The sequence below is a fragment of the Trachemys scripta genome, chromosome 5 (assembly GCF_013100865.1).
Source record: "Trachemys scripta elegans isolate TJP31775 chromosome 5, CAS_Tse_1.0, whole genome shotgun sequence".
Lineage (NCBI taxonomy): Eukaryota > Metazoa > Chordata > Testudines > Emydidae > Trachemys > Trachemys scripta.
In genome coordinates, this window is record NC_048302.1 from 122,001,662 (window position 1) to 122,019,276 (window position 17,615).

The window sequence follows — 17,615 nt, forward strand, 5'->3', positions numbered from 1 at the left end:
TGACCAAATCTGAGGTGATTAAGAGGCCATTCCTCTATATAGTACAGGAAAAACACAGATGTCAGTTTTATTTCAAATACTTCAAAACTGCTGGTTTCAAAAGGTTCATATGGGCTTTAATCGAAAGAACTTTGAGAAATCTAATGCACTATAAACTAAAACTATAATTTTCAGAGGAGGAAGTACTGGTAAACTATAGTGTCAGAATGACCTGTTGGGCTATGGTGGACTTTAAAAAGGGGCCAAGCAACTATTGGAGACCTAAGTTTTCATTTTAAGAAAGGTTTCAGAGTAGCAGCCGTGTTAGTCTGTATCCGCAAACAGAAGAACAGGAGTACTTGTGGCACCTTAGAGACTAACTAATTTATTAGAGCATAAGCTTTCGTGGACTACAGCCCACGAAAGCTTATGCTCTAATAAATTTGTTAGTCTCTAAGGTGCCACAAGTACTCCTGTTCTTCATTTTAAGAAAGAAAGTCTCTTGTTTTTGCTTTATGAAGATAAATTTCAAAATGTGAAACTGACGTGGGAAACATGTTGCAGTGATTTTAAAAAAAGAAAAAAAGTCACAATATTCTTTCCCCCCCACTCACTGTGCTCTTGCCAGTTCAATCACCAGTAGCCTGAGCTCTTAGCTCAATTTCTGACTGCTTCTAACATACTTTCCTTTCTGCCACACACTAAAGGAGACATGCAACAGTGGAAGGCTATTCGCTGTGCCTCCTCCTACCTATGTTTTTCACTTGATTTCAGGATCTAATGACAGCTGGTCTACCAATGCCTCTCCCCTAACAGCTGAGCCAACTCAGCTTTTCTCCACAGAGAGATGTTAAGTTTTACCAAGAGGATGTCTCCTGATAAAATTTCAGGGTGCTTAGAAAGTTTTGAGGAAACTCCCTCAGGAAATCAGTCCTCGTGCCACATTTTTTAGGATTTGTAGGGAGAAAAAGAGATGACAGAGGGAGAGATTCTCTTATCCAATGGCAAAATCTTTAGTCTTTCCCTGGTAGGGGTATATCTTCAGCACCCTACAAAGGGGAGGCAAGCAGCAGCAGAAACCTCACCAGTCCCACTGAACCTCTGCATGGAAAAATCAGATGGCAACATAATGTTCACACCTTCCCATGAAGGAAGTGGACAGCATAATGTACGTACATGTACACACATACACCCCCCTCAAAAAGGGGAAGGATATATGGTACCATTTCCTTCCATAGCACTTGCTAAGGATCTCAGGAGTAGACGTCTGATAGTTTTTAGAGGATGTTACTTTATTTGCTAAAGTTTTCATACAACTCCCCTCCAACTCCCACATACTCAAACATACATACTCCCACATATATTTTTGAATACTTACAATATTTTTAACTTAATTTTAGTTTTGAAGGATGATACTTTTAAATTCAGACTACACTTTACATACCTTTGGTCTATCCCCAAGAAATCCACTGCAGTTTGGGGCACCACATTTACAGACAGTTTTTTCATTGCCCAGACAGTCAAGGTTGTAGTTAAAAGTCAGCTCTTTCCCTGAACAAAAGATAAGAGACTGTTTATCATTTCCCTTTAATAAATGTGAAATACAGGATAACAAAATACATCAACAGTTAATCCACAAGTAAAAGTTCTACTCTGCTTCTCCCCTTTAATGTCTGGTCTCTGATCATCTATCTTATTTTTTCCTCTATATAGTTCACAAACATTGATCATGACTAGGTAGATGTCCAGTACAGACTTCTAATATTTATCTTATTCAATGATACATTTTATATAAACTGATATGAAACCATCTAGGTGTGCCCACAGCTGGCCTATATAAACATGTTTTTATTACTGTTTGCTACATCCTCCCTTCCCCACTCTGATTGTTACACGCACATGCTAAATCTTATCTCAAAGAACGAAATCCTATTTAAGACAAGGACCATCTTTTGCTATGTATTGGTAAAAGAGCACACCACAATGGGACCCCAATACTAAATGGGGTCTGTAGGAGCTACCATGATACACATAAGCAATAATAATAAAAAGCATCCTTTTCTAGGCTTGTCTAAGGCTCAATAATAAGGATGAGCTTATTAAAGGAAATGCATGAATCCACATTCTCTTCTCTAAGAAGAGAAAACAAACTGAGCTCCCTGAAGAACACTTGTGTTGAATTTAATCAGTTAAATCAAACCATGACTGTCTCACATCAAGTCTCATTTGACAGAAATTCAACAAAGATTTATGTAGCAGTAGGTTTAAACTTCATGTATTAAAACACAAACATACAAACCTGCAGGAATATCACACACAGCAAACAGGCCTACACGAGTGTCTCCATTCACTGTCCATTTTAGAGTCTCACAATTTGGTTGGCAGCTGTGATTCATAAAACGAGAATAGTTTCCTTTGGGGCCAGCATCAATAATACGGTCCTGGAAATTAGAAAAGTAATAAAATGAAATTTTATTCATCAGAAGAAATTACATGAGTTATTTTAAAGTGTTCATGTAATTTTTGAAGGATATGAATGCTCTTTTCACCCAAAAGCTTGCAAATATGTCAACGTTACATGTTGTACTGAAAACTGTTGTGTCTCACAAACTGGGATGAGACACTCCCAAAGCAATACTCATGATCTTGCTCACATTTTTCCAACATCTATCACAGTCACATGGCAGGATAGGTTTGCTTGTGAGCATGCTGGTTTAGACAGGTAAAAGCTTCAAAAAATAAAAACCAAATTAATCTTGCCTTTAACTCTGTGTTTGAAACACTGTTATGTTTTGAAAATACCGTATTAAATAGTACACCTCTACCCCAATATAACACGACCCGATATAACACGAATTCGGATATAACACGGTAAAGCAGTGCTCCGGGGGGTGCGGGGCACTCCCGTGGATCAAAGCAAGTTCGATACAACGCGGTAAGATTTTTTGGCTCCCGAGGACCGCGTTATATCGAGGTAGAGGTGTATTTGTCAATTCGCCATTTGTTTGCAGGCATTTCAAGTTCCCCACAGACTTCTTTAAAAAAATTATCCTTGTCCAAGCCAAAAAAAGGGTTTAGTAAATTGTCTTTAAGCAAAACTGCATCTTTACACCCAGTGCTCTTTTAATTTCCACAGCCCCAAAGACACCACATACAATAAAAAAATGAAATAATGAAAGTAGCCCAAAATAGTTTTGAAAACATGACTCCTTGAAGAGTTGTTTAAGAATCCTCTATGGTTAGGTAAGTCTTTTGGCATCTTATGAGCTCAGAACCACCAAAAACCTAGGCAAAAAACACAGTACCATTATATCTTTAAGGTAGAACAATAGTTTAAGACATGAATAATAAATTCAGAGTTCTTTATTTTTTGAAGCAGGGCAGCGGATGAAGATTTTATGTTGCTGTCTTAACTATAAATGGAAGGGTAACAACCTTTATGTATGCAGTAACAAAATCCCTCCTGGCTAGAGGTACAAAATCACTTTACCTGTAAGGGGTTAAGAAACTCAAATAACCTGATTGGACCAATAAGGAAAGAAGATACTTTCAATTTTGGGAAAATTGGAGGAGGGAGAGGTTTTTTTGTGTGCTCTCTGTTTGTTACCTCCGCAGATGGAGAGAGAGAGACAGACCAGGGCAGGAAAAAACATCTCCTAAAAATATACCTGAAATGACATCCAAGATTACAAAAATTGTAAGAAAGGCAAGGAAATGTGTTAAATTATCTTTGGTTTTAGCTTGTGAATTTTCCTATGCTAAGAGTGAGTTTTATTCCTGTTTTTAACTTTGAAGCGAAGCCTAGAGGGGAATCCTCTGTGTTTTAAATCTTTTATTACCCTGTAAAGTTACCTTCCATCCTGATGTTGCAGAGATGATTCTTTTACTTTCTTCTTTATAATAAAGTTCTTCTTTTAAGAACCTGATTGATTTTCAGTGTCCTAGAAACCAAGGGGTTTGGTTTGTGCTCACATGGCAACCAACTGGTTAGTATATTATTCTCAAGCTTCCCCAGGAAAGGGGGTGAAGGGGCTTAGGGGGATATTTTGGGGAAATAGGGACTTCAAATGGTCCATTTCCTGAATTTTTGTCTAAATCACTTGGTGATGGCAGCAATACCGTCCAAGGACAAGGAAAGGATTTGTGCCTTGGGGAAATTTTTAACCTAAGCTGGTCAAAATAAGCTTAGGGGGTCTTTCATGTGTCTTTCACATCTGTACCCCAAAGTTTAGAGTAGGGAGGGAACCCTGACAGTTGTACTTTACTGAGTTGGGAGGCAAAATTACGTATTAATTTGTTGCATTCTGGTGTTAATTCAAAAGCAGCATATCAGGAAAGAAAGTATTTAAATGACTTTATTAAAACTTCATCCTTGTAATTTAGGGCCAGTTTATACTGCGTGTGGGTAATTATTCTGACTGTGCGTGTAAATCTAGTAACTTTGTCAGCAAATGGCCAGTTACAGGCTTGACTGGTCATTTGCATACAGTTATCACATCTGCATGCACGCACATTTTGGGCACGCCAACATATGGATATTTTTGAAAAACTGACCCTAACAACCTCAGGCTGTTGGCTACATCAAGGGTCAATTACAAATTTCCAGTATTGATATTTAAAACTATGTAGTGGTGTGTTAGTTTTTTATCCCTTTATTGAATCAAATAACTGGATGGTTATAGCTTAATCTTCATTAGGTGATGAGCTACTTTGATAGTGACTAAATCCTACAGGACAAAGTAAGAGCATCTGCAGAGACACAGTGAACTGTACTATGTATAGTGAAGATGACTGGAAGTGAGCAATATGCAGACAGTATTTCTAGGAAAGAGCTTCTACAAAAGAGCATGGTGTTCTTGGGTGTTTTTCTGCAGATCCCTGCTACCTAAAAACAAACAAACAAACAAACACACAAACACACAAAATGGCTGAAAACTCAGATTAGAAGCCCAAAAAACCTGACCTACCCTGCCAGTTAAAATCAAAAGTGTATTAAAATTATAATTACATTCAAATAAGAAAAATTGTAGAATACTGTACCTTATCAATAGTGAGCATATAGAAGTGAGTGATATCATTTTCATGGGCATATTTGATTCTTGCCCTACACTCCTCTTCATCAATTAGTTCACCAACATATTCATTCACAAACTCTCCCTGAAGGATAGAAGAATGTCACTAGTAAAGAACATACCAAGCCCACCAACAGTGTCACAAGCTACCAATGCTTCATTAGAGTGGAATGAAGAGTTCTCCTTTTATTTTGATGTTCACTATTGAGCAAATCAATTCCTTTCAGAGATAAAGATTTGTACGTTTTTCTTTTAGGTGCAACGTAAAATGTCCCCCAAAGTAATTATGGAATATTAATTCCTATTATCAGGAACTGAGAAGTGTCACAATTCCTACCTTTTTTATGTCCCTCTTAGCGACCAGACCCCACCCTTTGCCATCAGTTTTGATGATCTTTGTCTCAGGATAATGACGTTTGGTAAAGCACTGATTTTGGCAGCGTTCTCCAGCTGGACAAACTTGTGGATGACATTCATACATTAGCATCCGGTTTAGACACTCAGAATCAAAACCACAAGGGTTTTCATCTGAGGGTTTGCAGTTGCACTTGGGAATCTCAGAAATGTCAGCAGTATAAATCTGAACTTTACCACAAGGTTTGTTCACCTGGATAAAACAAAAATAGTTCAAATATTATTTTAAAACACTTGTTAGATTTTGTAAAAAAGAAAACATTTATAGGTTAATATATATTCAAGTATAAGAGAGTTTATCCAGTACAAGCTCTCCTCCCCATCTCACAACCCATTCCATGCTCTCCATTATCAGTCTTGGACTTAGTCATCTCTCTGGTCCATCTCTAACTCTTGTCCCATTTCAATCTAGCTACTGATCTCTCTCACTCCCTCTCTTCCATTCCCTTACACTTCTATTCAAACATGCTCTTATACCCTCCTGACTATTTATTTATCCAAATTCTTCTCCATCTCTCCCTTCTCAAATGCCTCTGAGCTCTTTGACCGTGCTGTCTAGAAACACCCTCATATAATCCACATTTCACTCTTCACTCCATTGGAACTGTTTTTCTTCTTAGTTAGCATCTCCATTTCTGGAGGTTTGCAACCAGGCTAGCACATTCTGTATTATCCTCTGCTAATGTCTTTGTGAATGAATAGTCCTTTTGATACACCCAGGATACCACATCGTCCATCCAAGATCATGTTTTTCTGCCTCATGTTTCTTCTGCCATCACAACATTCCCTTCCAGTGCCCATAAAACATACATCAACCACTAAACCTCCTAAAATGTGCTCTTCTAATAGACTCTCTCTTTTCATGAGATCAGCATTTGCTCAGTTACAATCATCTCCAGTACCTTTTCACAGATTATGCAGTCTATCCATGATATTTTCAGAATTATTCTACAAGACCGTAATTCAAAAGATTGTAGTTTTTTAAATTATCAATTGTTTGAATGCCCATGTTTCACAGCTGTGATTTAACACAGGTCAAATCTAAGTTTTTAAGAGAGGGAATTCAGTCTTCAGACTTATGTCCCTTCTCATCAGATGTTTGTTCTTCCAGAATATCTTACTGTTCTGGTGCTGACTTCAGTATCCATACTTTCATCTTCTGTAATGAGGATTTCTAAATTGGAATAATTTTTCACTTGCTGTACAGCTGCGTCATTCACTGGAAATTGTGCACATTTTCCCAGGATCCATAGTTTTTTTTTGTCTTGTCCACATTCAACTCTAGACCATATTCAGATATAATCTTCTCTAACTTCATCAATCAGCAAAAAGCACGTTCATCTGCACAGCAAATGCTATTCGCCCATTTTCGATTCATCTTAATACCTTCTTGTGTTTCTTTGATTAATTTAATCAAAACACTCACAATAAATGTTGACTAAAGTCAGTGACATTATACATTTTCTCCTCTCAAGTTCTAAATTTTTAATTTTTTTTATCTCCCATTATAATCACCTTCTGATTCCAGTATAATTGTTTTATTATTCGGTGTTCATATCAATCCGACAGATCTTAATATGTTGAGCAATTTGTAATTGTACATTCTGTCTGATGCTTTTTGGAAGTCAAAACACCATATACAATTTTTCCCATCAACTGATCTTTCTAATAAGAACTTCAAGTTCATAATGGCATTTATTGTGTTCTTTCCTTATTTGACACTATTACTGTTCGCTTATTTCCTTACCATTCTTTCCTTGTATTTGGTCTTTAACAACTCACAAAAGTATTTTAGAAGTAAGCGATGCTAGGCTGATTGTTCTGTAGTCTTTACAATCCAGTGTGTTGGTCTTTTTTTGGATTTGTACACAGTGAAGTTGTAAAAAGTCTTCTGGCAATTATTCTGTCACAAACATATTCTTCATTACCTCTTGACAGGACTTTCACGCCTTTATCCCCTATGCTTTTAAAAATTCAGTCGGTATTCCATTCTAACCTAGCACTTTTCCATTCAGAAGTCTTTTTATTTATGCCATGATTTCATCATGCATTATTGGCAGGCTTACTTGATTCACATCTACAATGGAAGTTTTTCAGGATTATCATCACTATAGAGTTCCTTGATATATTTTGCCATCTCTCGTTCTTGTCTTCAGGATCTGTCATTTTTGTCCTTAAGGATCGTATTGGTCACTGTAGCGGGGTGATCACCCGCTCCGGCCCAGAAAGGGTTAAAGCCAGCCTGGGGAGAGGGCTGAGGCTGGGAAGGAAAGCTGGGGCTGATTGGGGAAGGCAGTAACAGCTGGGGCCACGCCCCAATCAGGCCCCGCTGGCCCCTATTAGAGGCTGTGGGCCAGAAGCCCAAGCAGTCTCTCTCTGCGTTGAGAGAGAGAAGGGCCTGGCTGCAAGGAGCTACAGACAGGGTACCTGAGTGGAACAGGGCTGGGGAAAGGCAGAGGAGCTGGGGAGCTCCATCCTGGAAAGACCCAGGGTGAGGCCTAGCATAAGGCAAATAGGTACTGGGGGTTGCAGAGGGCAGCCCAGGGGTAGGCAAAGGCAGCAGGTCCAAACCCAACCTTGCCAGTAATGAGTAGCTGACACTGCAGTCTGCCCCAGGGAGCGGGGACTAGATGATGACTGGCAGTAGCCTGATACTGAGGTGTGGCAGGGGGTTCCCCTGGGAGGGGGAGACCCAGAACTGTGGGGGTACTGCCACGGGGCAGCAGCCAGAGAAAGGGGCACCAGGGTCCTGGGAGGGACACGGGGCCAGCGGCAAGGCATATCACCAGCCTGCAGGGGGGCGCTCTGGAGGCTGACACGCTAATTCCCGAAGACGACCAGCAGGAAGTGCCGCAGGGGTGAGTCCGCAACGCTACAGTCACCTTTCTTTCTTCTGTCATTGTGTTACTTACCTTTACTGTTTTCACTAAGATCATAAACTTGGTCACAAGAAGTGAGATAAAGTACCTCTTTTCTCTGTGCATTTCCTTAATCCGTCTTTGCTCCTCAGAGATGATCATTCTCTCCCCAGGTTTCTGTGACTGTACACTCTTCTGCTTTTCCTCCTACCTTTCCATCCAATCTTTCATGGTGTCATCTCTTCAATTACTAATTAGCAACCCCAATTCTGTTTTCAGATGCCTACTTTAAACATTCCAGACCCTTTCAATTCTGTTTCTGAGCAAGCACAACTGCTCCCACAGCTTCATAATTTACATGCTCATTTCCCCCAAATCTGCATCTCTCCGGTGACCTCTTCCTGTGTTCAATCTTTTTCTAGATGTCCTGTTATCATCTCAAACTTCGCATGTTGAAAAAAGGCTTATTCCTCCTCCTAAGCTCTCTTCTCATTCCCTCCACTGCCATTTTCCTCTCAGCTACTCAGGGTTGTAACTTCAGTGTCAGACTCATCTTTCCCCCAGTTTCATGGCTCTTCTTAAATCCTGCATCTTTCTCCTTTCCAAGATTTTGAAAAGTCAGCTCTTTTAAATTGATCACCAAGATCCTTCTCCAAGTCCTCATGGTTATCTCTTGCCTCAACTGCAACCTTCTCCTTTGTGGTCTCCCGCATCTCACATTGCCCATCTAATCTAAACAAAACACTGCTGCTCACATCAACATTTCAATATTATTCTCCCAAAAGACAGATCAAATTATTTTTTTCATTCTCCAAAGATATCTGCACCACTGGTCCAAACATTGGACCTTCATTGAGTTTATCATGAACTGTGTCCAATTTAGACTAGATTCCCTAGGGCAGAGCACACTGCTGGAGAGCAAATATTAAGAGAAATGCATTTTTTAAAAGTCGTATTAAGTTCAATATCCATACATTTCAAAATAAATTCTGCAACTTAAAATTTGTCCACCTTTTTCTCCTCCACAACAGATTTCCTCAAATCTTACCTTTATGTGTTTGTATGGTGGAGGTTTACGTTCATTTTCTTGGGTTTCTTTGGCTTCTCGCTGAAGTTTTATTTCTCGAAATCGAGATTCAGCTTCTTGCAAGGCTAAAAAACAGTTATATCATTAGAACTTGTAGACAGACTATTATTCCCTGTAGCCCACCATGCTCCTCCCTGTTCTTTTATTTAGTTAATCCCATAGTATCTTCTACCTCCTCTTCTAGATGCTTTAATTCCCTTCTACAGAAACAAATCTAAGTATCTATATATAAACTCCTCTCTATATGTAAGGATATTATATTGCTAAAATAAAATAGTAAGAAATAAAAACAACTGCATTAGTTCAGTGACAACCTGGGAATGCTGTGTAGCAAGGTAAAACCTGAGTACTCTCTTGCTTCCTAAGCGGGGGATGTGGAGATGCTTCAGTAAGAACAGGGTTCTTTGTCTCTTTATGCAGCCACAATGTACAATCCAATTTAAAAGATAAAGATATCCATTCTGGAAGAGGTCCTGCATCCTCCATCCCAAGCATAAGAAATGGTATGATTTTAAATCCAAAGTGGAATATAGGTTAGAGGTAAACAGCTGAGATCCTCAAGATCCAGTCTGGATTGACTTTGAGCAGTTAGATCCATGAGAATTTTACATGATTAATCAGTGTATGATAGCTGGGACAAGGATTTTATTGTAGTGTTTGTAAAATTCTGGTTTAGCTTTGTGATGCTAGCAGACGTGCCATGGCACCAGGCCTCAATCAACACGGACAAATGCATAGCTGGAAACCATCTGGGTAATATTGTCAAAATAGATAGAGTAATAAGAATGTGTTTAGACTTTAATATATGCTGCATCCTACAAACATAGTTTCACTTATCTGTACCCAATGTTATAGAGCAATAGCAAATGTTTGCATTATAAATCTCTATAATTGTGTAACTCACCAAACAGGAAAGAAGCATTAACTAGTGTAAAGTTCTGGGGCTGCAGACAAGACGGTCCATTGAAATCAAATGAGCCATTATGTAACATAAAAGGACGAAGACTATGTCAATTGCCCTCCCTGCTCACATGAAGATGAGACAGGCTCAGACGCTTGTATTCTGTTAGTCTGAACTCTGTTTGAGGGGAATAAAAATGCCTGACCAGAAGAAACTTGTGGTGATATACTGCTTGAACTCTGAGGGGCAAGTATTTCTAAGCACAAGCAAGGAGTCCCCAACAGTTTAGCTTGCGTTAGCCCTAAAGGACATATAAAGCATGTATATTATAGCAGCTGCTATCAACTTTTGGAACCTGAGACTGTATTTCATTTGTGTGTGTATATCTTTACCTGTCATGAGCCACTCCAGATGGTGTGACAAGCTTATGCTGGCAATTAAATGACACAATTTACTTTGTACCCAAGACTGTATCTTCTCCACCCAACCAGTTTGAACTGTTTTTCACAGAATGCATTCTTATCCCTTCAAAAGCTAACATACATGGGTATTTACACAGATGACTAATATGCAAAGACTGCTGAAACAATTTTATTTACAGTGCAAGTGAAGAAAAATGGAGTTTAATTACCTGTAATGGGAGGTTGAGATGTATGGTTTCCCCATCTGTACTCCACTGTGGGTACACATACTCCATGTGACTGAGTCCATACATTTTTACTAAGCCGCGTTCGTTGGTCCACATGCAAGTAGTAGTTCTCTTTGTGCTCCAAACAGAGTATAATTAGATAATGCAGACTGACACATCTCCACTTCCTTTTCTTACTGCAAATCTGGCTATCGCATGGGTAATGGAATACAGATGGGGACCACACATCTCGAAGAACCTCCAGTTACAGGTAAATAACCTCCAATGATATCACAATAGGAGGATGAAAAGTGCTGATTGCTGCCAGATTGACCTGTAGAGAATTGATAAAGAGACCTGATGTCTTAAGGGTCAATCAGTAAATTGGGATAGCAGGGAACTCTGGAAACAACTGATATTGTCGTGATCAAGAGTAGAAAAGCTTCCCATTTGGCTGAATAACATTTCCTGGCAGACTTCTTCCTGATCTGATTGACGATGGATTGAACTGCTACTGAACATGAATGCTGTACATCTGATGTCCATCCGAATACCATGCCTTGAGCTGAATATCTCGTTAAGAAAGGAATCGTCAATCTCCCATTCGAGGTCTGCTGAAAAATGTCTGCTGAGACTGAGGGAATTCTGTGCACCTTATTGGTATGCTGGTGAGAGAGTTATGTAACATCTGACGAACTAATTCCAGAGGTCAACTGTCTATACACAGAAGACAGTTATGTTGTCCAACATCATCTGGCTATGACGAGATCAGATGAGTGGGTGGAATGCATTGTAGGCCCAGTGGACCACCCTTATTTCCAGCAAATTGAACCTGTTGAGGAGGAAAGGTCTGGCCCTTCCTACTCTCCCTACGCGACCCTCACCAGGAAAAGCAACATTTAGTGCCCTTGTCTAATGGAGTAGTTTTGGAATACTGCATCCTGGACCTTTCTGTAGCCACCTACTCCACTAAGGAGCAGGGCACCAGATGAATGAATAAAAACTCTGCCCCCACTAGATAGCACGAAATATTGTTTCCAGGCTCTCTTCAGGGCAGGGGTGTGCCATACTGATCTGGTGGGTTCCAAAATGGCTTGGATAACTGGAAGAGCCAAACTCAAAGGGCCAGATTATGTCCAGTAGGGCCTATTGTGTGTCCTGGACCTCTGCAACAACTCCTGGTACTGCCTGTGGTCATTGGGTGGAGAGGGAGATGATGATGTGATCACCTCATCCAGAGAGGAGGACAACATAACCATCAGAACTGTTGGGTCTAGCTCAACTACCTCGTCTGCAAATTCTGATGGAGCCAGTTGACATCAGTTGGGAAAGGAGGGTCGGTGTAGTTCCTGCACAGATCAAGGGTGCCTGCTGTATGGATCCCACAAGCTGCAGTAAGACCAGAAAGCTCAACCAGAGGGGGAGGCCTCAAGGCATTGGGTACCAGCAGTCCCCTGTGTAGCCATATTTGGAATGAAGCAGATAGTTCCAATACCATCCTTGGCCTCTGACTAGGCTAGTTTCTCTTGGGGGAGAAACCCCATCAGGAGTATCAGATTTTTCTTGACGAAATGATAGGCTCCTATTCTATCAATGATGCCGATGGTACCAGTGGGAGGATGTTCTAGGTTGTGGTCGCAGGAAGGCAGGATACTCTTCCCCTCAAGGTATTTTTCCCAGGTGTAGGGATATCTCTAAGAAGAGCTGGGCCCAATACTAGGGGAGACTGTGTGCGAGACAAGGTGAATATCTCCTCCAGCAAGGTAAAGGCTTTGGTCCTTTGGTGTTTGGGGGCTCCTAAGAAAGGTACCAGAGGATCAGATCATAAGAAGGTCTAATGTTAGGGGAAACCTCATGGAGAACATCAGAGCCACTGGATGGGGTCCCAGCATCAAACTTCCAGATGGAATCATTAGGTACCGCTCATTAGGTTACGGGGTGGAGTTGGAGCTAGTATCGTTGGATCCTTCTTCCTTCACATCTTTCTTTCTTGGCCAGAAGGCTTATATGGAACTCATTCTTTAGAACCCATTCACGAGAACTTGCCTGACTTTGACCAACAGGGGGAAGGATCCTTTCTATTAGAGGCAGATATGTACCTGCCTATGTTCACATTCCCTACTCAGCTGTGAGAGTTTCTTAGGCTTCATAATTTTTGCCTTGACACCAGTACTTGTGTCCGGAGGGCACTGCTTATTGTCTGAGGCTGTTGTACGAGGGGGTCTCCTTGGCCTGAATCTAAATGGGGTTTCATGGCCTACTCCTTGTGGTACTTTTGCAGATGGAGTTCTCATCCATCATGAGTTTAGGGAAGGAAGGAGCAGCAGATGCTGCACTTGGTGGCGATATGGGCCTTTCCAAGGCAATAAAGGCAGTGTTGAAGAAGATGGAACAGGAGCAGGGGAGACAATTCTTGAACCCCAGAACTCTTGGCATAGTCCCTCTTTACAGGGAGAAGCTCCCTGGGACAGGGAGAACAAACTAACTACGAAAACACTAAAAAACGAAACTATTAAAAGCTATTTACAAATTGCATTCATAGGTTCACAGTATAGGAAGATCAAAGCAAACATGGAGGATTCCAACTCAGGCCATGTGGCAATAAGAAAAGGAACGGGAGAGGCATTCGTCTGCACTGCCCTTTACACTCTTGATTTTGAGCACTAGGAGAACAACTGTGCATGTGGAGACTAATGAATATTACTTGCTAAAAACATCCAGATTCAGGAGCATGTGTATCCACGTGCGCAATACATGTAGGAACCATCATTTGAAGAACAATCAGATTCACAGATTAACTGCCAATGTAAAATGGCCTTGCATGAGTGAAGTAAGTAGTGTTTTTTCTAACTTCATAATTATCAGCTTTAAACCTCTGCTGTATTTCAATGTTGCAGCATTCTGCTATACACCCATCCTTGTAAAGTACAATGTAAAGCAAAAACAGGTACCATGGTTAAAACTCTCCTTATTCAGAGGGTGTCAATATATTTAAAGGATTATCCCAAAGTTTTGTGGATGGTCATTTATGCTCAATGCTTGCCTGTCAGAAAAGAAAATTGTCAATGCGCTGCTTAGGTTATACTCTGCTAGAAGTCTCAGAAACAAAGCTTTTAATTCAGAGTAATAATAGTAACTAAAGTGTTCTGAACAATTCTTCTGTTGTATATTTTGACATGAGATACTACATAAGCAGACCTGGGCTCAGTATCCTGTCTAAAGAAAGCAAAGCATACATTCCACAAGATTAATTTTTGTTTGATTAAAGTTCTATACCAGTTTTGAAGACTTTCCCAATTCCTTTAATTCCTTGGTATCTACTTCCTCTGTCTCCTTCCATATATGGAAACACACGAGCTTGATGTGTCCAATAATAATCCTTAGACCCAAAGAAAAAAACTGGAAATTCTCCAATTTCATGCTTCATTTTCTGGATATTTGGGGGAACATTTTTTGGATGGCAAACTTCTGCAGGCCACCATCTATCACAGAAGTACAAATAAAAAAACAGGGACAGCATTTTAGTCAAGCCTTCCTCCAAAAGACAATTTAGCAACAGTAGTTTAATAGTAAACAATTATTATTACTTATTTCAGAGTAGCAGCCGTGTTAGTCTGTATTCGCAAAAAGAACAGGAGTACTTGTGGCACCTTAGAGACTAACAAATTTATTAGAGCATAAGCTTTCGTGGACTACAGCCACTTCTTCTTCTTGGTATGCATCCGAAGAAGTGGGCTGTAGTCCACAAAAGCTTATGTTCTAATAAATTTGTTAGTCTCTAAGGTGCCACAAGTACTCCTATTATTACTTAATGTACTGTGAATAGGGTGTCACGTAGAACAAGATTTAAGGGAGCAAGTCACGACAACAAAACACAATAGAGCAGTTTTAAACCTAACCCCAAAAAAAAAAAAAAAAAAAAAAGTGGCCCTGCTTTGAGTGCAATGGCATTTTAAACACTGCATCCAATGAATTTTCAAGGTATCAATGGGCAGAACCTTATTGATTTTGATGAAAGTCAAAAACCAGCCAGGGGAAACTGGGGGACACACAGGTGCTCACATCTTGAGTAACAAAACCAACAGCTTTAACCAGGTCTTTAATTGTCTATAGATCAAAGACCTGGCTGATGATTCCATTAATACCTTCCAGCAGAACACTCTGCCCCTCAAACTCAGCTCTGCTCATTGTTCCAATGGCGTTTAAAACGCTGACATCCTGAAAGACTTCTCTCCCAAACTGAAAAGATTAAAATCTAGCCAGCCACAGATTATACAATCTTAATAATACATATTTACATACGTCTCAGATAGAGGGGGACATGAAAGCAACACACCAAGAGGAGGTTACTAACTTGTAACTGGAGGTTCTTTGAGATGTGTGGTCCCTATCTATATTCCACTGACGATTACACGCATGTGCCCTACATCGAGCCGGAGCTTTTGAAAATAGTAGGGTCCCTTGGTCCGCACATGCATTCTTGCTCTGCCTCACGGTTTCGACAGAGGCAATAAAGAGCAAGGTGGACCGACTGCACCCTCAGTTCCTTCACTGCAAATCGCGCAGCAGAGGGTAAGGAGTGAAATATTGGAATGCAGATAGGGACCACACATCTTGAAGAACCTCCAGTTACGGGTAAGTAACTTCTTTGAGTGATTGCCCCTATTGTATTCCACTGAGGGAGATTGTGATGGATGCCTCATTCAGCGTAGCTGTTCTCCGTTCCATGGTTGTCATCTTCATCACACCTTTCTCCTAATTAATATTGCTTGGCAGAGTGTTGCACCAGGGCATAATGGGAAGACAAGGTATGTACCAAACTCCACGTGGCCTCCCTACATATGTCCATGAGTGGCATATCGTGAAGTGCGGCTATAGCTGATGCTTGCACTCTCGTGGAGTGGGTTCATATCCCAAGGGCTGGAGACAGTCCTGATAATCAATACAGGGTGATGCACCCCAAAACCCACTTAGAAATCCTCTGAGTGGAGCTGGCCTGCACCTTAATCCTTTCCTCTGTAGCAATAAATAGTCTTGGCTTCGTCCTCTGCAGGTTAAAGGCCACAGACCTACAGACATCAAGGGGGTGAAGGTACCATTCCTCCACTGAGGTGTGCGGCTTCAGAAAGAAGGCAGGTAAGCATATGGCTTGGTTGAAGTGAAAGCGAGAAACAACTTTCGAAAGAAACTTGGGATGCAAGCACAGGGAAATTTTATCTTTTTGGAACATGTGTGTGTAGGGAGGGGTGGGTGCGGGGGCACCGCCATCATGGCCCCCAGTTCGCCCATCCTTCTCACAGAGGTAATAGCTACCAGGAAGGTGACTTTCATGAAGAGAACAGAAGCATGAGGCCTGAGATTCGAAGGGAGATTTCATCAATGCTGTCAAGTATCAGAGGGGTAGCCATGTTAGTCTGGATCTGTAAAAAGCGACAAAGAGTCCTGTGGCACTTTATAGACTAACAGACGTATTGGAACATAAGCTTTTGTGGGTGAATACCCACTTTGTCACACGTATTCACCCACGAAAGCTTATGTTCCAAGATGTCTGTTAGTCTATAAGGTGCCACAGGACTCTTCGTCGCTTTCATCAATGCTGAGGATATGGTTGAGGTCCCACTGGGGAGTGATAGGGAGAAATTAGTTAGGGAAGTGGATTGGACTGAAGAATTTGTGGATCTAAAGGCGAGGAGGCCTGGATTTACTTCAAGTCAAGGTTGCAGAAACTATCCTGCATCCCAAGAAAGGGGAAAAACTCATAGGCAGGAATTGTAGACCAAGATGGATGAGCAACCATCTTAGAGAGATGATTAAGAAAAAGCAGAAAGCCTACAAGGAGTGGAAGATGGGAGAGATCAGCAAGGAAAGCTACCTTATTGAGGTCAGAACATGCAGGGATAAAGTGAGAAAGACCAAAAGCCATGTAGAGTTGGACCTTGCAAAGGGAATTAAAACCAATAGTAAAAGGTTCTATAGCCATATAAATAAGAAGAAAACAAAGAAAGAAGAAGTGGGGCCGCTAAACACTGAGGATGGAGTGGAGGTTAAGGATAATTTAGGCATGGCCCAATATCTAAACAAATACTTTGCCTCAGTCTTTAATGAGGCTAATGAGGAGCTTAGGGATAAAGGTAGGATGACAAATGGGAATGAGGATATGGAGGTAGATATTACCACATCCGAGGTAGAAGCCAAACTCGAACATCTTAATGGGACTAAATCGGGGGCCCAGATAATCTTCATCCGAGAAGATTAAACGAACTAGCACATGAAATTGCAAGCCCATTAGCAAGAATTTTTACCGAATCTGTAAACTCAGGGGTTGTACCATATAACTGGAGAATTGCTAACATAGTTCCTATTTTTAAGAAAGGAAAAAAGAGTGATTCGGGTAACTACAGGCCTGTTAGTTTGACAACTGTAGGTCTTGGAAAATTTTTTGAAGGAGAAAGTAGTTAAGGACATTGAGGTCAATGGTAATTGGGACAAAATATAACATGGTTTTACAAAAGGTAGATCGTGCCAAACCAATCTGATCTTCTTCTTTGAGAAGGTAACAGATTTTTTTAGACAAAGGAAATGCAGTGGATCTAATTTACCTTGATTTCAGTAAGGCATTCGATACGGTTCCACATGGGGAATTATTAGCTAAATTGGAAAAGATGGGGATCAATAT

At 40.6% G+C, this 17,615-nt stretch overlaps 1 protein-coding gene across 4 annotated transcripts in view; it reads right to left on the reverse strand.

Annotated features, from left to right (window-relative positions):
- NSD2 (nuclear receptor binding SET domain protein 2) overlaps positions 1–17,615 on the reverse strand; it is a 148,742-nt gene that overhangs the window by 12,063 nt on the left and 119,064 nt on the right. For all 4 annotated transcript variants that reach the window (XM_034770825.1, XM_034770824.1, XM_034770828.1 and 1 more), the window contains 6 exons: positions 14,216–14,421; positions 9,372–9,475; positions 5,389–5,658; positions 5,020–5,136; positions 2,279–2,420; positions 1,424–1,530 (listed from right to left, as the gene is read on the reverse strand). In XM_034770825.1, the coding sequence (XP_034626716.1) occupies positions 1,424–1,530; positions 2,279–2,420; positions 5,020–5,136; positions 5,389–5,658; positions 9,372–9,475; positions 14,216–14,421 (946 nt within the window). The remainder of the gene's footprint in view (positions 1–1,423; positions 1,531–2,278; positions 2,421–5,019; positions 5,137–5,388; positions 5,659–9,371; positions 9,476–14,215; positions 14,422–17,615) is intronic.